Genomic DNA, 17514 nt, shown 5'->3' on the forward strand with positions numbered 1-17514 from the left:
CACCCTGCCCATGTGGCTACCTAAGGCCTGCCTTAGGGGTGACCTACATGTATTAAAAAGGGAGTTTAAGGCTTGGAAAGTAGTTTTAAATGCCAGCTCAATGTGGCAGTAAACTGTTCATGCAGGCCCTGCAGTGGCAGACCTGAGCCAGGTTTGAAAGGCTACATCTGTGAGTGGCACAAGCAGTGCTGCAGGCCCACTAGTTGCATTTAATTTCCAGGCCCTGGGTATATAGTATACCACTGTACAAGGACTTACACATAAAATATGCTAACAGATGTAAATCAATCATACCATGTTTAGAGGGGAGAGCACATGCACTTTAGCACTGATTAGCAGTGGTTAAGTACCCAGAGTCCTGAAGTCAACAAAAAGAACGAGGGAGAAGGCAAAACGGTTTGAGATAACCCTGCAAAAAGGGCCAGGTCCAACACAAGTCTTATGAACGATTGATCAAAATCGTATATACCAATGTTCAAATTCCTATTTTATCTAATTAATCGAGGTGTCAAGGCAATTCTGCGGCTTGCTTTATAACATTTCATAACATGACTATTCATATTTATTATAAGTTAATGTTGCTATCATATTTATTATGTTATGTGAAACGTTTTTTCAATCTTGCTGATTAAATTAAGTATAGGAGACGGCAGGGCATAAAAAAACTATGGGGCAGATTTATGAGCCCCTTGCGCCTCATTTACGCCGCCGTTGCGTCACTTTTCTGACGCAGCGGCGGCGCAAATCCTGCGCCATGCTGCGGGGTATTTATAATGTGACGCATCTGGAAGATGCATCACGTTGTAAAGCCCTGCGCCAGCAGTAGGCGTACCTGTGCAGGGGGGGGCGTTCCGTCACAGGAACGCCTCCTAAAAGTGGCTGAGTGAAATCTACAAGATTTCACTCAGTCACTTTTGAGCCCATACTGCGTCAAAACCCTGCGCCTGCTTGAAGCAGCCGTAAGGATTGACGCAGCATCGTAATGATAGGGCAACCCCGAGCCTTGCTGGAGCTGCGTCGCGCTTGCGACACAACCCCAGCAATGCGCCGCCTTTCCGACAGGAGATGCGTCACGCATCTGCCCATCCGAGTGCCACGGTGCGCCGCATTGTAAATGCGGCGCATCAATGGTGGCGCACGGGTGGGCAGATGCGTCGCAACTCTTCTGGCGCATCTCTGCTGATTAGCAGAGATGCGCCAGACGTCATAAATCTGCCCCAGTATGCATAGTTGTTGGTTTAGTGTCCCTTATCTGGCAGGCACCCTTGCACCATGGTGAATGGGTGCCTGCATTGGTGCTAGGCAGCACTGTGCACCAGTGCGGGGAAAAGACAGGAATACACCGTATCGCGATAATAATGGCACATTCTTGCCCTTTTCCTGTCACGCAGTGCAGCAAGGTGGTTTACTGCGCTACGTTACATTTTGAAAATAGGTCCACAAGTTTTTAACACATTTTCAAAAGACAAGCTTTTTTAGTTGTCTAGCAAAGATCTAAGAAATAGATATTGCAATCTGGCAGTTCAGGGTGTTTAACCTTGTTCTCCAGCACAAAGCAATTTAATACCAATGGGGCTGCAGCTGTATATTTCCAATTAAATTTGAACGCTATTTTGTTTCAAGACATTGTGAACTAGTTTAACAAACAGTAGGCCTGATTCACAAAGGAAAAAAGTTTGTGCACCTTTACAATTGTTTGCTAGTCACAAAGATATTTTACTTGTAGCATCTTTACCACTGTGGATCCTCAGCACATAAGAGGATAGGACTGTCTATCTTTTTATGTGCGGAGAGTCTGCAGTCATAAAGATACTACTTACTGTGAGGCTTTATAAATGTTCTTGGGGAGCGGCTACGCTGCCTGCAGCCCCCAACAACATTTTTAAAATGGTACCTTGTGCCCCTGTTCCATCGTCGGGCACCAAAAATAACTAAACCTATGTATAAAAAGCATTATGGTGTACTCCCACAGCAGAAGCAGTGAACATGAAATGAGTGGCTACTCCACTCATTTCATATGAATGTTGCTATTTTTTTTTTTTTTTGGTGCCCTGGTCCGAAATATCTCGTTTACTGTCATGGCAGTACAGATAGCTTACTCTCACATTGCTGTGCCTTTTTTTCTTGGTAGGTGCCCCATTCCCACCTGACGCCCCCAAAATTATTAGGCATTGGAGACAGCAAGGGAAGGCCCATGCCCCTCCCCAGCCCTGCCAGCACCTGTGCCAGCATTCATCATTTGATGCCGGTGGAAACTTGCTTGTCTTATTTTCTCCTGCCTGGTGGGAGCCAGTTCTTCATGTGTTCCAGCCAGATGGAGCAATCTTCTGTTCTCTGCCTTCTACAGCACGGGCAGGGAGAAATATTCCTGCCTCTGCACAGTGGTTGCCTTTCTTCTCCTGCGGGATGGGAGCAATGAACTCTTCCCTCACTGCAGTCTGGTATGGGGTCCTCGGGGCACTGTTATGTGTCGGGCCCTGGTTTATCAGATACCTAGGGCCAAAATACGCTCAGGCAGGAGAGTTGCTTTCCCCATCACAAAAAAACACAGACACCCTGAGGGATGTATCGCTGTGGCCAAAATCATTTCAGGGAAAGGTGCCCCACAATCCTCTCCACATCAAAGGAATCAGTGGACTCTGGGGATGTGCTCCCGCAGGCCAAAATCAGGGAAGGACCTCTATGCAACTAATAACATGGCATACCCCAGGGCAAAGGGTCTCTGAAGCCACTGGATGACTTGTAGAGGAGGGCAAACATACACACACCCTTTCCGGCAACTCCTTGGTGGGAAGTTAATTGTAAAGGGTGGGTGCTGCAGATCCATCGATCTTATGCTGATCTGTTCTGCAGTTACAAATGTATCTGTTTTTGACCCTAGGGAGCCAGATATCCCTACCATGCCCCTCTATATATTTTTTTATTCTTTTTTTCAGTACAGAGGTCCGAGTCCCCGAGTCCTAAAACTCTGCTGCAACATTTTGGTGATGTAGAGGCAGCCAATTAGAGCTTAACGTTTGATCTGTTGGTCTGTGGATCCTTCTTAGCTTGAAATATACACACATTTTGAACCTTAAAATCTCAAAAACTACTAAATGGATTTACACCAAATCATAAAAAGCACGCACTCTGAATGAAGATCTAGAATTCTGCCAAATTGTATGCAATTCCATTAAGCTGTTTTTCCTGTGCTGCTGTTCAATTTTCATAGAGAAAATTGAAAGGGAAAAATGCGTTTTGTGCCACCTCCTCCTTTTTCTTAACCCCTACTTGTCAGATCACCCTGAAACTTTCCAGAAAGGATGAAGTAGATGAGTCTTTTTTTGGAAAGTTTTGTGAAGCCTCATCAAACATTTCCAAAGTTATTAGCAAGTCAAAAGTGCAGTCGCCTTGAAGACACCAGAGCACGGACCACAATTTGGTGCAGAATCAGCCTTTATTGCTCTTCTCATTGTTTTGTATTGTATTGTATTGGGATTTATAACGCGCACGGCTACTCAGAGTAGTGTCCCGGCGCGGTACCAGCAAGAGAGATGGAAAGGGAAGAAGGAGAAACTAATAAAATAAGAAGGTTTTAAGTTGTTTCCTGAATAGGGTAGGATTTTGAAGGCTGCGGAGTTCCAAAGGAAGGGAGTTCCAAGACTTAGCCGCCAAATAAGATAAGGAACTACCACCTTTTCTTGTCAAACGGATTTTGGGCACAGACACCAATCACACATTCGAGGATCGTAGGTGTCTGCCTGGAACGTAGAACGAAAAATGTTTCCTCAGGTACCGAGGACCGTATTCGTAGAGCGCTGCATGGGCCATCACCAAGGCCTTGAAAAGAACTCTAGCTTTTAGCGGCAGCCAATGTAACCTACGGAGATGTTGTCTGACGCTGGTGTGCTTGGGTAAATCCAACAGCAACCGCGCTGCGGCATTCTGCACCTCCTGTAATTTATCAATAAGAGAACCAGGGAGACCAATATATAAGGCATTGGCGTAATCAAGGCGGGAGGTGACCAAGGCCCTGATTACCGTTTCTTTGGTGGCAAGGGGCAGCAAGGGCAAGAATTTCTTGAGCATCTTTAAAATGCCAAAGCAAGTACTGGTCAATTTACTGATTTGATTATTAAAACTAAGTTTTTCATCAAACCAGATCCCCAGATTCTTCACAGGGAGACCCGAAGGAAATGGTGGTGAAACATCAACTGGCCAACAGGTATGGAGGAACCCAGGAGGGAAGTCCCCAAAAAACAATATCTCTGTTTTATTTTCAATACATTTCAACTGGGCCGAGTTGAACCAGGTGAACACCGCAGACAAACAGGATCTAACGTGGTCAGTACAGGACTCATGCTTTTTCCAAGTAAACAAAAGCTGGGTGTTGTCAGTGTACGCTACCACTTTAGCACCAAAGTCCTCTGCAAGCTGAATAAGCGGGGTCATATAAAGATTAAATAACAACGGACTCAGTGTGGAACCCTGAGGGACCCCTGTAAGAACATCTTGGATGGCAGAAGTAAAAGGAGGGATCCACACTTGCTGGGTTCTACTGGTAAGGAAGGACTTAAACCAATTCCATGCGGTGCCGATGATGCCAAGCTTGTGAAGTCGGGCCAGGAGGAGAGCATGGGGGACGGTATCAAAAGCGGCAGAGAGGTCCAAAAGGACCATCATTGCCCTGCCCCCAGCATCTAAAGACTCCCGGTTAGCCTCAGAGATTTCAACTAAGGCAGACTCAGTGCTATAAGAGGCACGAAAACCAGATTGAGATGAGTGTAATAGGCCATGTTGTTCAATATAGGCCGTGAGTTGTTTATTCACAAGTTTCTCACAAACTTTGGCAACACCTGGCAATAGTGAAATGGGCCGGTAGCTGGAAAGGGTATGGGGATCAAGCGTAGGTTTTTTTATAAGAGGGACCAGCATGGCCTGCTTCCACGAAGAAGGAACCGTGGCCGACCCTAAAGAGGTGTTAATCAACTGGTTCACCAAAGGATTAATTATATGGGCCGTGCAAGCCAAAATTTTTGCAGGGCAAGGGTCTAACGGGGAACCAGACTTTAGAGTAACCAAGGCAGCCAGAGACTCCTCAAAAGATATGGCAGAAAAAGAGGCGAAAGAAATTTCAGATGGAGAGGGGGAATAGGAGTCAGCAGACGGTCTGAACTGCTGGTGGGTCAAAAAGCAGTTGAAGAGATCTAACTTTGGACATAAAAAATATCCGAAAGCTCTTCACACCAGCTAGAAGAGGGTGTGTGTACATTAGTCAGAGCTTTAGGAGAGACAAAGCTTTTTACAATATTAAATAATGCCTTGGCATTATTGCCAGACAAAGCAATACGGTCCGAATAGTAACATCTTTTTGCCGCGGTAATAGCCGCATAATATAGTTTTTGAGCTTTTTTCAATTCCATCTTATCAGTGGCATGGTAATTTTGTCTCCATCTTCTTTCAAGCCTTTTGCACAGCCATGATGCGGTTCAACCTCTGAGGGCCTTGATCACATATGTGTGTGTGTGTTTGTGTGTGTATATATATATATATATATCTCTCACTGAAAAAACATAACTTTCACCTCTGCCATGAAACGTTTAGTCATCAATGTTGCAATTTCAAAAGTTGCAATGATATTATCAATGAGAATATAGTAGATGTCATGAGTAATTAGTTGTGCATGGCACAGGTGTGATTTATAGTTACAAGAGATAACGATAACTGGTGAATTTTGGTGTCTTTTTTAGTTTAAAATGTTACATTGCCACTGAAATATTCAACTAACTATAACATTACTTTAACCTTTGTTTTTTTCTGTGAATTTCTATTTTTTTTTACTTTAAGTAATATTTTACTACCTTACGTAAAGCCACCACCTGCCGCACATTGCCTTGAGTGTGCGGTTGGTCTCTCAGGTCCTGCTCGCACTCAGGCAAACTAACATATTTGGCAAAGAGTCATAACACCAAAATATAAAAAGTGAGCCCATAAGCTTTCTCAAGGGGTGAGAATATCAATATATGTAAAGCACATCTATCATCTTTCTCCATAATCATCAATATTTGTAAACTAATGTATATTCACACATTCAAATGTTTAATAATAGCAATTATTATAAAAATATTTAATAAAGTTAAAAAGCATGTGAGATTTTTAACATAGTTTTTATTATTACATTTTGTGGGTGAAAAATGTTACAATAAATAGAAAGATGCATTTTTTTTTTTTTAAACAACATGTCTCTGAACCTTTTTTTTTAGCATTTTTCAGCCCAGAAAATGCAGTCATAAAGACAACCAGAAGACGGTCTTGCACTCAAGCTGAAGAGCAAAAAGCTCTATATAGGAGAGTGTTAAAAATATGGTAAGGTCTCCTCGGGTAATGCATTTAATGACCCAGGCGACTTACTGTTTTTTAAATGATGCTGTGGGCTGCAACATTCCCTGTGACTCCCCCCGCCAACATTAAAAAAGGCATGGTGGTGCCCCTCTATTTTTCTGGGGCACCACCAAGCTCAAAAAGATGTAAAGCAAAAAGCCCTCACAGGGCTTTATTCGGCGCTCCTTCAAGTAGCAGTGAATAACAAATGAGCGACACCTGCTGCTCATTTATCATTCATTTTGGAGTCCCGGTTCCAACAGGACACCTGTTTTGTTATATTTATTGGGGAAAGGGACCCCCCTCACCAAACCTTTGCATCCTGAGGAACCCATCACTCGGGTCCTTTCTTTTTTTTGTCCTTTCTTTTTTTTGTGAAGGGGCAGGCGGCCCCTTTTCCCGAGCCTTTGTGCTTCGGGGTCCCCAGCCCCCGGGGCCTTTCTTTTCTATTAAGGTAAGTGTGATGCGCAAACCCCCTCCCAGAGCCAATAGTGACCCCGGGGACCATATTTTCTGGGGCCTTACTTGTGTGGCAGGGTTCCCACCAGGGGCACTCAGAAGACACTATGTTGGGGGCCACAGGGAGGATCCCCAGTTCCCCAATGGCCCGCCAGCTGCCTGCAGGCACCTATTCTGGATGCATCAGGAGCCTGCAAGGCACCTGCCCTGTTGCAGCAGGTTTTCTTCCTAGCTGCCACTGGGCAAGATCAATCTGAGCTTCTATGCCTACAAGAGCATGGGCATGAACATATGCCTGTCCATGGTAGCAGTCTACTTCCATTACGCAGGAGCATTTTTAAAGCTCCAGCCAGGTGGGAGCAGACATGTCTTCACTGTCCGCACCTTTGTGGGCTGGGAAACAGTATCCTGGGGTTGGGCTCAAACCCCAAGGATTTGGTCCCCGAGACCTTTAGAAGCTCTGGGAGGAAGGCTGCACACCCCCTTCCACTATAATTGAATGTCTGCCCCATGGATGGGGTCCCTGGGGCCTGTACAGGTTCTGGGAGGGGCACCATGCTCCCCTCCCCTATTAAATTGTGTAGCAGTCTGGGGAGGGGGGCCACACATCCCCTTCCCATTGAAATATGAATACAGTAGTAATGGGAAGGGAACAACAATAAGACATACTACTTACCTATATCTAAAGAATGCAACCAAAGTGTGCTAAAAACTGCATGACTGCAAGGCTGCCTTTGACGTTTTGTAGCCACTAGCCAATCATATTCTGCCTTGTCACTGGCATGGGCTTTGTTATACCACAAAGTTACAGTGGCACAACATATATGTAAGTATTTAGAGACTCTACACCAATCCACTGTATGCCACTCCACTGTATGCTATTCCACTCTACTCCACTCCAATCAATGTCACTCCACTATACACCTCCTTACTCTACTCTACTCTGTAATAATCCACTGTGCGATTTGGGGTACAAAAGTCTATGTTTAGATTATGTTTCAACAAAAGTGCGTTTAATGCTGAGCCATATGCACAGTGTTAGAAATGACTCATGTAATTTCCCCTAATGTCCATAAAACGACACACCTGTTGAGATGGAATAGGGCAAACTGTAATATTAAAATCCCCAGCTCAAACTATATAATAATCCTTGCTAAACTGTTAAAAAAAAGTGGTCCAAATCTGTTTCAAGGGCTTTAACCACATCATCTCTTGTAGACTCAAAGGGTATAGTAATTAAAAGATGGTACGTAAATTATACATTAAAGGTATAGCTTTAGCAAAGGATTAATCTTTGTGTGTGTGTGTGTGTGTGTACATATATGTGTATATATATATATCTACACATATATACATATATATTACCTACTGGCGGTCGCCAGTAGGTAGTTATAGTTAGGACCCTGTTTCCATAGGAAAACCGCAACATTCTATTTGGAATAACTTTGGCGCCGGTCGACGAATCCTTGCGAAATTTTCAAAACTAATGGGGCGCTACGCTCCGCTCCTACCCTGAAAGTCTCGGGGGGATTCGTCAAGCGGGGCCTGAGAAAAAAGGCGGGTCCCAAAACGCGTTTTTCCCATGCATTTTTCCATAGGACCTTTAGACACAGCTACAGCCCGAACGGCTGAACAGAGTTACTTGAAATTTGGCAGAGAGGTAGTCTACAGGTCAAGGAAGTGCCTTTTGTAGGTCTGGTGTAAATCTGTTCAGTAGTTCCTGAGAAAATAGCATTTAAATCAATATATATATCTGTGGCAGCTTACGGTGCTCTTACCGTGCGCTTACGGTAAGCTTACCCTACGCATACGGCACGGTGCGCGAGCGCGATTCTGATTGGCTGTTAGATCTTAGTAAACATTCGAATCGGTCGAAACCAGGAAGCGGCGGCCGCCATTTTCTCTCTCGCACTCTGAGGGGGGGAAGCAAAACAAAGGTTCAAAACATTTAAAGGTGCATGTTAGACAGCCCCTAACCACCTAGCCTTGATTAAGGTGTCCCATAAGAACCCACAAGTCCAAAAATTCTATTTTATATTTTTTCAAAAAAACGGCGATTACGCTTACCGTACGCGTACGGTAAAAATAAATTATAAAAAAAAAATATCCACATATTCCCCCCCCCGTGTGCAAAAGGTGCCCGCCGGGCACCTTTTGTGCATGACATATGATTAATTTGAAAATTGAATAGTTTACCTTTCACGACGTAGCGCATAATATGTCCTCCGTGTGCGGATGGTGCGCGAAGCGCATCGTGCGTACATGGCCCTGTGAGCGTAATGTGGGCACGCGGTGCGCTACGTGCACGGCACTAACTGCGTAAAGTGGGCGCGCGGTGCGCAAAGCGCACCGCGTGCGCACCGTGCGCGCACGGAACGAACTGCGTTAAGTGGGCGCGCACGCCACGAACGGCGTAAAGTAACTTAGCATTTAAAAAAACGTACAAATTCACTGAAAAAACCATAGGTTTCACACACGTTATAGTTAGGAATTAGCATTTAAAAAACCTTGCAAATGCACTGAAAAAACCATAGGTTTCACACATGTTATAGTTAGCTGGACATTTTACTCATAAAAAAACCAATGAGATTCCCCCGGTATAGTTAGTGCAGGCAACTATAACTCACGCGACCGCAATCCTCTGCTGATGACATATGTGTCTTTATGAAAAAAAAATATTTGTAATATATCTATAGCTAAAATTTAATGGAAGAAGACATGGGCAAATAAGTGTCTAAATACAGTATTAGCATCAGCAGAGGATTGCGGTCGCGTGAGTTATAGTTGCCTGCACTAACTATACCGGGGGAATCTCATTGGTTTTTTTATGAGTAAAATGTCCAGCTAACTATAACATGTGTGAAACCTATGGTTTTTTCAGTGCATATATATATACACACACACATATATATATTTGTTCATTTTTATTTAAATATTGTACAAGGAGGAGAGCTTATTCGCCTCAGCTTTCGCTGTAATCATTTAGTTTGAACTCTTAGAAAGACTTAGTACTAGAGAATTTTCGATGGCAAGTTGAGTGGACTGTTTAACAGGAATTGTAATGTGTTCATCCCCATCTTGCAGACAAATTAGAGACAGAACAGGAAAGATGGAAGTGAGAAATGACATTGATGGAAAGGACCTGTCACAGTACATAATCGTGCATTGCAATCAAACATTTCAACAGCACAAAGGGAACCATATATGTATGTATGTAAAGGCATTTGTGGAGCGTAAACTGACAGAGCACCTAACAAAGGGATATAACCTCTAAATGAACCATAATGATTTACAGAGAGGGATAATATAAATGGAATCAGTAGTTCTTATTATGTTGAGATGTCGTGTTCTCTGAACAGGCCAGTCTTAAGTTCCATTCTGAATTTTATGAGGGCAGGGACAATTCTCATGTTAATGGGAATTTCAGATCACAGGTGCATGGATGCAGATGTAGTTACTTGAATGTTGGAGAGATAACGTCTGGTTTTCATTAGACAAGCAGAGGGTGCATTTTAGGAGGCCAGTGTGGGGGAAACGATGTTTACATTGTGTATTTTACTCCGCGATGCAAACACTTTGCGGTTGTTACAGCGACCGCGTTGTCACAACTCACTACCTTTACATCTAGTGCAAGTCATTGTAACGACTTGCATTGTAAAGGTAGTGCTTTGTGACAACGCGGTCATTGTAACGACCGCGTTGTGTTTGCATCACGGTGTAAAATCCGCGATGTAAAGACATATATTCCCAGTGTGGTGTTGGGGAAATGATAAGCAGTGTGTTGCCTCCATCCAGGTGAGACAAGACTAAAGTCCTGGGGCCTTATTTATGAGGCCCTACCGGCACTGTTGCGCAGCCAGAATGTCACGTTTTTGAAGTTCCGGTGGCGCAAAGTGCCACTACATATTTATATGGCCATGTAAATCCACTTTACATGGTTTTTCATGGCCTTATAAATATGTGCCCCTGTCATGCAGAAAACTGAGTGAAAGGGGCATTCTATGGGTGTTGCTGTGGGTGTTCCCACACAACACCCATGGAGCCTGAGACATTCCCAGATTGACGAGAAATCGTAATCCTGGGAATGCATTAGAACCTAATGCCACTTGAAGGGTGGTGATAGGGAGGCGCAATGACGAGAAAAATTTTAATTTCTCCTCATGCTTTCCCTGTTCTTTGTTTGCTGTAAGGAAATAACCTAAATTGATTTTTTTTTCAGGAATGTGTCCCTTCCAGCACAAAATCAATCAGCCCCGCAATGCACGCACCCTTGCACTATGGTGCAAGGTTGCCTGCTTTGGAGCACGGCAGCCCATTGTGCAAAGGCGCTTGGAAAAAGGACAGGAATGTGCCATATCACGAGATACAGCGCATTCCTGCCCTTTTGTTTTGAAGTAGGGCAGCGCTGCAAGATTCCTTGCGGCGCTGCCCTATGGCAAAACCTCATAAATGAGGGCCCTGGTTTAGAGTTTGTTGTCACAAACGTGACGGATTTCCCGCCTGCCTAATGATAATGCATTATATCCTGTGGCACTTGTAACAAGGTGTACCAGAGAGCCATCATGTTTGTGACAGAGTATCCTGTCTACTAAACTGTGGATCAGGGCCTAATCCTTGGACTGTTCCAGTAGTGGGCTTCAGGTAGAAAATATCTCACTTCTTCCACAAGTGAGAACAGGTACCAAGTTGACTTGCTTATCTTGGCAGAGTTCTTTTGAGAAGCCCACGTTCAGGAGGAATCCAAGTGATTTCGAATTGGTTTTGATATAGGTGTTCATAAGGTAAGCTTTCTAGTTTGATTTCAGATAGAAAGGCTTGAATCTGTGATTGTTTATTGCTGCTGGCGAAAGGGAGACATTCTGTCCTGGTTGACTTTAGATTAGGTAGGAGCTCGACATCCAATTGAGTGTCCTATCAACGTAGGGTTTGAGTTGCTCTCTATCATGAGCTGATGAAATGTTGTAGGTAGGGTTGCTTGTGATTCATCGGAATAGAGGTGCCTTTTGATGGTGCTGGCAGTAAGTAGGGCTGAAACTGTAGGTATTGGCATGTACTGACGTGATCTGTAAACTAGAAACTCGACAAAAGGTGTACCAGAGGGATAAAACTGCTGCCTGTCATATAAAGTTAATGTGTTACAATCCCAAGGCATGTCACCCTGGGAGGGTGGTTGGGGGGTGTTATGGCGTCATAAGTAGCTTAAACATATTTCAGAAATACGACATGTCTTATATGACTAGCAACTTAGAGAGGTTAAAATGCACTTTGGGCAGCATTTCAAAATACTTGAACACACGTGTAAGCACCTTATTGGACTCACTCACCTGCACGGGTGACATCACAGCAGGTATACTATTGTTCTGTAAACATGGTAAAATGTAGAACCTCACACGATGGAAGAAAAACGTTTTGATGAATGGGTGAAGGCAGTGAGGATGACAGTTTACCTGTCAATTAGTGTTAATGCATGTACTTTGTATCTGCACATCCCTCACGAAGTAACCCCCCTGAACACAATATATTAAGGGCTGCATTGAATTATGCTTTGTGCGGCCAGAGACAGGCACAGTCCTTCAACCCCCCCTTACATAAATAAAATGTAGGCACATGCATCTATCACCAATTCAAAAGTTCATTTTGTCTCTAAAACGGTTGCTGTCATATTGGGTGTGGTTTTCACGTTTTAAGTACTTTAATGCAATACATTGATTGCGATTGGGGCCCCCTTCGCCCCCCCTGGTTTCGTTACCCTACTGAGATAAAATATGAATATATTACAAGAGCGAACATCTGGGGAGAACCATTGAAATCTAGATGAACAATCTCTCAATGAAAAGAAGAACATGTTTACACATTTTCTATAAACGACCTTGTTGGTGCAAAGAAAGGGATTTATTGCGGCAAGGACACGTGCACGGCTAATCATCTGGAGGTTACAGAGCACTGGATGAGTCATTTGAAGGAGAAATCACACGGCGTCCTTCGGAGCATCCCAAGGACTGACATGTTGCAACGCGCAGAGCCTTGGAGTGCGCCTGTGAACGGTCTTTGACTAAATTCTGTTCTTTCTTTCAGGGGAAGTCGAAAACAATCCCATGCTTTAACCCCAACACTTTATTACCAGGTACGTGTTTGTTACTGGTTTGGACATTTTGTGAATAATATTGTTAACTGTTTCAAACACATTACTCCATATGCTTTACCGCATTTAAAATAGCAAACTTTCTAACTTCCCAGTTAAGCTGCTCAAAACATTAATAATCAAGCCTTGGAAAAGCCAATGGGTTTGACGTGTGCTGCCGACTTTCGGTTGTACCAATGTTTGTGAATGTTTTTTTGTAAAACTGTTCAAGAGAACAACGTTTTGTGTATAAGAGCAGTTTGTGCAAGAACAAAATACCGTTACTCACAGACTGATTATCCAGTGAATGAAGTGGGCTGATCCTGTGCCCCATGGTTTCTGTTGCGATGGGCAGAAAAAAAAAATGTGAATGACACACCAGCAGACTAATGGATCAAGTAAGATAGCTGTAAGCCCCTATAGCCAAGTATAATATGGTATATATGCATAAAATCTATCTATCCATCTATCTATAATATGGTATATATGCATAAAATCTATCCATCTATCTATCTATCTATCTATCTATCTATCTATCTATCTATCTATCTATCTATCTATCTATCTATCTATCTATCTATCTATCTATCTATCTATCTATCCATCCATCCATCCATCCATCCATCCATCCATCCATCCATCCATCCATCCATCCATCCATCCATCCATCCATCCATCCATCCATCCATCCATCCATCCATCCATCCATCCATCTATCTATCTATCTATCTATCTATCTATCTATCTATCTATCTATCTATCTATCTATCTATCTATCTATCTATCTATCTATCTATCTATCTATCTATCTATCTATCTATCTATCTATCTATCTATCTATCCATCCATCCATCCATCCATCCATCCATCCATCCATCCATCCATCTATCTATCTATCTATCTGGATATATATCTGGATATATATATGTGTATATATACGTGTGTAAATTGATATATTCAATGAAAAAACCAAAAGTTGAGGGGACATTATAGTTAGGCTCAGATTTCGCTCAAAACCAGTGAAATTCAGCAGTTAGAGTTACCTGAGCTAACTTATGCCCCCGCAATGCACTCCTTATGACCTTACATATTACATCACTCATGACATGGCCAGTGACATCACTGATGACATTTCAGATGACATCACTGATGATGTCATTGATGCTGTCATCCAGTGATTGTGTAAGTGTCTGACTGTTAAAGATACATAGTAAGATACTACAAACTTAAATTAGTATACTTTCTGTACTACTAATGAGTGATACTATTTCTAACATATATTATATGGGTGGCTGTGTGTATGTGTGTATTCATGTGTGAGTGGCTATATGAGTCTGTGAGGGGCTGTATGGGGAAATAAGTGGGTGTGTGAGTAGCTGTATGAGTGACAGGGGTTGTGTGATTGGCTGTATTGGTGAGTGAGTGGGTGTATGAGTGGCTGTATGGGTCAGTGATTGCTGTCTGAGTGACTGCATGGGTGTCTGAGTGGCTGTGCACATGGCTGTATGTGTGAGGGAGTGGGTGTGAAAGTGGTTGTATGGTTGAGTGAATAGCTGTTTGAGTGCGTGCATAGGTAACTGAGTGGGTGTGTGAGTGGCTGTATGGGTGAGTGAGTGGGTGATTGGTTAACTGAGTGGGTGTGTGAGTGATTATATTGGAGAGTGAGTGACTGTGTGAATGGCTGTGTTGTTGAGTGAATGGATGTGTGAATGCTTGCATGAATGTGTGAATGTGCATGTAAGTTGTGTTGGTGTGTGGGTGGGTGAGTGAGTGGATGTGTTTAGAGGTTGTATTGGTGAGTGAGTGGGTGTGTGAGGGGCTGTATTGGTGAATAAGTGGGTGTGTGAAGAGCTATATCTGTGAGTGTGTGGCTGTATGAGTGGTTGTATGGGTGTGTGACTGGTTGTATAAGTAGCTGTATCAATGAATAAGTGGTTGCGTGATTGCCTGTATGATTCAGTGAGTGGCGCTATGGATGAGTTAGTGGTTGTGTCAGTACTTGTAGGGGTCTATGAATGGGTATGTAAATGGTTGTGTGGGTGTGAGAAGTGGATGTATGAGAGGTTACATGATATTATCCGTGATGTCATTTGAGATGTCATCAGTTATGTCATTAGTGTTGTCACTGACCATGTTGTGAGTAATTTAATATGTAGGGAATACATAGGGTATTGAGGGGGATAGGTTATAGTTAGCTCAGGTAACTATAACTGCTGAATTTTACTGGTATTGTATGAGTGAAATCTGAGCCTAACTATAACATCCCTATGATTTTTTCAGTGAATTTCTAAGGTTTTTTACATCATATTCCCTAACTATAAATTCCCTGTAACCTTTGTTTTTTTCAATGACTTTCTAAGGCTTTTAAAAAAGTATTTCTGAACTATAACATCCCTGTAACATTTGGTTCTTTCAGTGAATTTCTAAATTTACATTTTTTTTTATTTCCTAACTGTAACAAGTAAACTTTGAGACTTGTTGTGTGAGTGGCTGTATAGGTCAGTAACTAGGTGTGTGAGTGACTGTATGGGTCTATGAGTGGGTGTGTGAGTGGCTGTATGGGCCTGTGAGTGTATTTACGAGTGGCTGTATTGGTCTGTGAGTGGGTGTGTGAGTTCCTATGTGGATTTGTGAATGGGTGTGTGAGTGCCTATGTGGGTCTGTGACTGGAGCTGTGAGTGGAACTATGGCTATGTGAGTGGCTTTGTGAATGGATGTGTGAGCGCCTGTGTGTGTATTTATGAGTGGTGCAAGAGGCCTGTGAGTGGCTGTTTGTGTGGCTGTGTCGGTCTTTGATTTGGTGTGTGAGTGCCTGTGTGTGTCTGTGAGTCAGTGTGTGAGGGGTGCTACGGGTCTGTGAGTAAGTTTGTGGTGGGATGTATGGGTGTGTGAGAGGTTGTGTGGGTGTGCAAGTGGGTGTGCATGTGAAAGCTGTGTGAGTGGTTTAAGAGTCTGTTATTGGGTGTGTGAGTCGTTGTGTGGGTGTGTAAGTAGGTGTGTGGGGGTGTGAGTGAGTGTGTGAGTAGGTGTGTGGATCAGAGTGAGTGTGTGTTTTTTAAAAATTGGAATTTGGATCAGCAGATCTACCCGAATCTGCCTGAATCCAGGCAGGAGCCACGGATCCTAGTGTGGTTAAAAAAAGGTTTTTGGACAATTTCTTACCCATGAGAGGTCCCTTAGTCCCATTGTGTCAAGGTACCCCTACCGTGACCCTTTTTGTCACTTTATTTTCCCTACTGGGAACTGAGTCCTGATGAACAAAATGGTGTCCACAACTTTCCACTCAGGTTGCGACCAGCCATATACCAACATTCCTGTTGGTATATGGATTCACAAATCTAAGGAGGATCTGCGTCCATAGATATACAAATTTGGATCTCAGTTTATATCTCAAAAACTACTGAATGGAATTACACCAAACAAGAAAAAGGGTTCTTTCTGAACCAATAGATAGCTGTCTTCCAAATTTTGTGTAATTCTGTCCAGCAGTTTGGGCTGTAGTCATGTCTAAACTCTCAATCGAAAAAATATATATAATATTATATATATATATATATATATATATATATTTTTTTTTTTAAAAGCCATTCCTTGCTGTCGTGAAGACAGAAGAACACACTCAAGTCCCATTCAAATTGCTTTATTTCATCACCCTTGCTGACAAAAGCTTTTTGTCCATGACGGAATTTGTCAATGTCATCGTGCCAAACCCCAACACACATTTTTAAACATCATCTATTTCACTACAACAGAGCACGGACTTGGGATGTTGAAGTCAGTATGTGATCCTTTACAGAAATGTGTCCGCCATCTTAGAATGGTCACAACTTTTCAAACAAGATCTAGTGAATTTATCATTACTTTCAGTTCAGTCTAAACCATTTATATTTCTTTGTAAACACATGATTGTGATATTCAATTAAAACCATACAAAGCAATCATGGCACACATCATATTTTACTAATACAAAAAAATAATATTATTGATAATTAATAATTTGCCATGGGAGCTCGTGTTATGTCACAATGTCAAATTTGTGTGGGATAATATATTCTGTTAAATAAAGCCCTAAATGGGCAGTACTACAAAAGTTCCCACCAGTTGAATTTATCGTATGTCGATCTCCTATTTGGAGCAATTCCATCAATAATGGACTGCCATTGATATATTCCTCTTATTAAACATACATTCAGCCCTGATTGGGCAATAATAAGAGTTTTCAAGTACACCGCTCCCACTGGTATTTGTAGAGGACAAAAAACTACTTACCAGATTATACTGCAAAGCGACTGCTTGCAATTCAGTTTTGCACACACAAAGTCACCACCCTAAAAGTTTAATAAAAAACATCCCAAACACAACTTCATAACAAATAAGTCTCCCAAAATGGCCACCAGAGACAAAAGAGCCCAAATGTAGCACAAATATCACCCAGATGTAACCCAAGTATAGCCCAATGACAAAATGTCCCAGAGTGTTCTAACGAACAACTAGAGCGCTAACAGTCTTACTTATGACAAAGGTATGGCACCCCTGAAGCCATCTTGATTGGAATAAAGTGGTAACACTTAAAA

General features: G+C 42.7%; 1 protein-coding gene across 1 annotated transcript in view; it reads left to right on the forward strand.

Annotated features, from left to right (window-relative positions):
- The window catches only part of CA8 (carbonic anhydrase 8 (inactive)), a 647887-nt gene that overhangs the window by 440911 nt on the left and 189462 nt on the right, over positions 1-17514 (forward strand). Inside the window, exon 6 of the mRNA XM_085605561.1 lies at positions 12895-12943. Coding sequence (XP_085461687.1) covers positions 12895-12943 — 49 coding nt within the window. The remainder of the gene's footprint in view (positions 1-12894; positions 12944-17514) is intronic.

This window comes from Triturus cristatus, chromosome 5_1 (assembly GCF_964204655.1).
Source record: "Triturus cristatus chromosome 5_1, aTriCri1.1, whole genome shotgun sequence".
NCBI lineage: Eukaryota > Metazoa > Chordata > Amphibia > Caudata > Salamandridae > Triturus > Triturus cristatus.